Source organism: Puntigrus tetrazona, unplaced genomic scaffold, assembly GCF_018831695.1.
Source record: "Puntigrus tetrazona isolate hp1 unplaced genomic scaffold, ASM1883169v1 S000000001, whole genome shotgun sequence".
NCBI classification, from domain to species: Eukaryota; Metazoa; Chordata; class Actinopteri; order Cypriniformes; family Cyprinidae; genus Puntigrus; species Puntigrus tetrazona.
This window is the reverse complement of record NW_025047681.1, coordinates 3,875,891-3,879,126: the sequence shown is the minus strand read 5'-3', so window position 1 is coordinate 3,879,126 and position 3,236 is coordinate 3,875,891. Positions and strand designations below refer to the sequence as shown.

At 38.9% G+C, this 3,236-nt stretch overlaps 1 protein-coding gene across 1 annotated transcript in view; it reads left to right on the top strand.

Moving 5' to 3' along the window:
• Positions 1–3,236, top strand: part of LOC122331650 (zinc finger protein ZFAT-like) — a 4,989-nt gene that overhangs the window by 167 nt on the left and 1,586 nt on the right. The window contains exons 2-6 of the mRNA XM_043229162.1: positions 531–1,849; positions 2,137–2,369; positions 2,452–2,536; positions 2,609–2,758; positions 2,921–3,110. Coding sequence (XP_043085097.1) covers positions 531–1,849; positions 2,137–2,369; positions 2,452–2,536; positions 2,609–2,758; positions 2,921–3,110 — 1,977 coding nt within the window. The remainder of the gene's footprint in view (positions 1–530; positions 1,850–2,136; positions 2,370–2,451; positions 2,537–2,608; positions 2,759–2,920; positions 3,111–3,236) is intronic.

Here is a 3,236-nt window from a genome sequence, read left to right as displayed (position 1 = left end):
ATATTAGTAACAATAGCCAAAAATACATTGTATGGAAAAAAAAAAGGATTTTTCTTAAATACCAAAAATCTTTACAATATTAAGTAAAGATAATTTTCCATGAATTTTTTTTAATTTTCTTACTGTAAATATATTTAACTTATTTGTTTTATTAGTAATATGCATTATAAGAATCGTATTTGGAAATGTTTCAATGCAATTATTTTCTAAACAAAATCATAGAAAATTTTAGTAAATATATTATGGAATTGCTAGACATGACTTATTTTAAATATATATTTATAAATTGATTGAGTGATTAATTATTAATTTATTTAATCTACCACTAACATTTTATCTCTAAGCAGTAGTCCAGAAATTATGGAAAGGTAATAAATGTAAAAAAATTATAATTATAATAATTTATTAGGTCAAAATATGTAAGACCCTGATTAAAGCTACTTGACCTACAAAAGTTGTATGCTCATTTGTACTGATCTTGTAAAATTATTTGGCACAATGATATTAACAAAACATATTTCTTGTTACAGATTAGGACAGACGCAGCTTAAAATCTTCACATGTGAATACTGCAATAAAGTCTTCAAGTTCAAACATTCATTGCAGGCTCACTTAAGAATTCACACCAATGAGAAACCATTCAAGTGCCCGCAGTGTGACTACGCCAGCGCTATAAAGGCCAATCTTAGCGTTCACATGCGGAAACACACCGGGGAGAAATTCAGCTGTGAGCTGTGCTCATTTAATTGCCTCAGCAAAGGACACCTCAAAGTGCACGTGGAGCGAGTGCACAAGAAAATCAAGCAGCACTGCCAATTCTGCAAGAAGAAATACTCTGATGTGAAGAACCTTCTAAAACACATTCGTGAGACTCATGACATGAACGACAAAAAGGTGCAGGACTCCTACAATGAGTACAGCCTCCAGACCAGGGAGGGCAAAAGACAGCTTCTGTACAACTGTCAAATATGCGACCGGAAGTTCAAGAATGAGCTCGAGCGCGACCGTCATATGATGGTTCATGGCAACAAGAGACCCTTCGGCTGCGAACTCTGCGATCACGGCTCGACCAAATTTCCAGCCTTGCAAGCCCACATCCGAAAGCATCCCTTCATCTACGTGTGTGCAATTTGCCAGGAAAAATTCGTCAGCTCTGTGCGACTTCGATCCCATCTCAGAGAGTTGCACCAAGAATCAGATGAACCCTCTGCTTTTGCAGACTCCATCAATTCCAGTTTTTGCTTGCTCAAACCAGGCGATGACATTCAGAAGGACATGTTGAACCAAGACGAGCTTAAGATCACAGAAGAGCTGTCGCAGCTCAACGCCCAGGAGTTGTTAACCACAGAAATAACTTGCATGGTTCAAGAGGACCTTCAGACTCAATGCTCTGATAGTTTAGTGGTGGAGTCAGACCTTCTTATACAGACCTCAAAGGATGAAAATCCCATTTCAGATAGTATAAACAAGCCAGACACATCTGAAGCAGGACAAACACAAGAGATGGCTTGTGAAGATGAAATAAATGTCCCACAACTTCAAGATGATCCAATTAAAATGGAGTGCAGTTTGACAGAAGATCAGAATCCTGCTGGAGGACCTTCACCTTTAACACCAGATAAAGCACAAGCGCACTCTGAGCAGTTAATATCAAAGGATACATTTCCTCAAAGCGAGGAAGAGGCGATTGTTCCACAAACTAACGCAGATGAGGACTTGCTCAGTTCAGAGCAAGAAGAGATATCTGCTTTCAAGCAGATTGTAGAGCAGATGCAAAAGCGACAGCTTAACATGGAAGTGTTTGAACAGATTCGGAAAGTGTACGGAGACCTTGAATGTGAATACTGTGGTATGAAAATCTAGTATCTAATACAAGAATGCACATTCCTGTTCCTGGAGATCCTATTATCTTGCAAAGTTTAGCTCTGATCAAACAGCTGAACCAGCTAATTTAGTTCTTCAGGAACCGGTTGATAATTGCAGACAGTGTTGTAGTAGGGTTGGAAATTAACTCTGCAGGTCGGCAGATCTCCAGAACTAGGACTGGCCATGCGTAATTGATTATCTATGAATATGAATAACCTGCTTTTTAATTATCATATTTAACTATTGTCTTTCTATAACTCTTTGTAACAGGTAAGCTTTTCTGGTATCAGGTGCACTACAATACACATGTGCGAACTCACACGAAAGAGCACCTCCATTACTGTTCTCAGTGCAATTATTCCTCCATCACTAAAAACTGCCTGAAGAGGCACGTCATCCAGAGGCATTCTGACATCCTACTGAAGTGTCCCTCTGAGGGATGCCAGTACTGTACACCTGACAAATACAAGCTTCAGGCTCATCTCAAAACCCATTCAGACATAGTGAGTGTTCGTAGTCTGCTTATCCTTGAGATGTTTGGCGAAATTGCATCTTCATCGGATCTTATTTATTTCACATCGTTAGGTCAAAAGAAGTTTTACATGCCCAGTATGTCAAGAGTCTGTTCCTGAGGACAAAGTTAGAGCTCATATAAAAAGCAACCATCCAGGTAATTACAAATAAAACACTCTCAAATTACCCACAAGAGCCCTAAAGTAATGAATGTGCTGTTGCTGTACAGATGTGTCTCTGAACCACATCTCGGAAACGTTGGGAATACGTGTACATGTGAAAGGAGTGATCGGGAAACGAGCCTCCAAATGCCCGTACTGTGATTGTTTCTTCACAAGGAACGGAGCAGATCTTCAGCAGCACATATGGGCTCATGAAGGTGGGTTTTATGTCTTTTTATTTTTATTTTTTTAACCTTGTCATCAATCGTATGCACTTAAATTCCCCAATTGTAATTCACTTTGGATAAAAGCATCTACAAAATGACTAAATGTAAAAGAACCACCTCAGTGTACTGATTTTGTTCTGTTCCTGTCTCCAGGACTGAAACCGTACAAATGTTCACAATGTGATTATGCTTCAAGAAGTAAAAGCAACCTCAAAGCTCACATGAACAGACACAGTACTGAGAAAACTCATCTTTGTGACCTCTGCGGAAAAAAGTTCAAGTCTAAATGCACTCTGAAAAGTCATAAGCTCATGCACACAGCAGACGGTGAGTCTCTTTCTCTGTGTTTAATACTGCATGCAGTGTTATTTATGTTGCTTATGTTCCTCAGTTGACAAGGCTTGCATAATCGGACATATGCAAGAATATCAAACTATTGTCTGAGTACTGCAAGGGGATGCTATAGGGG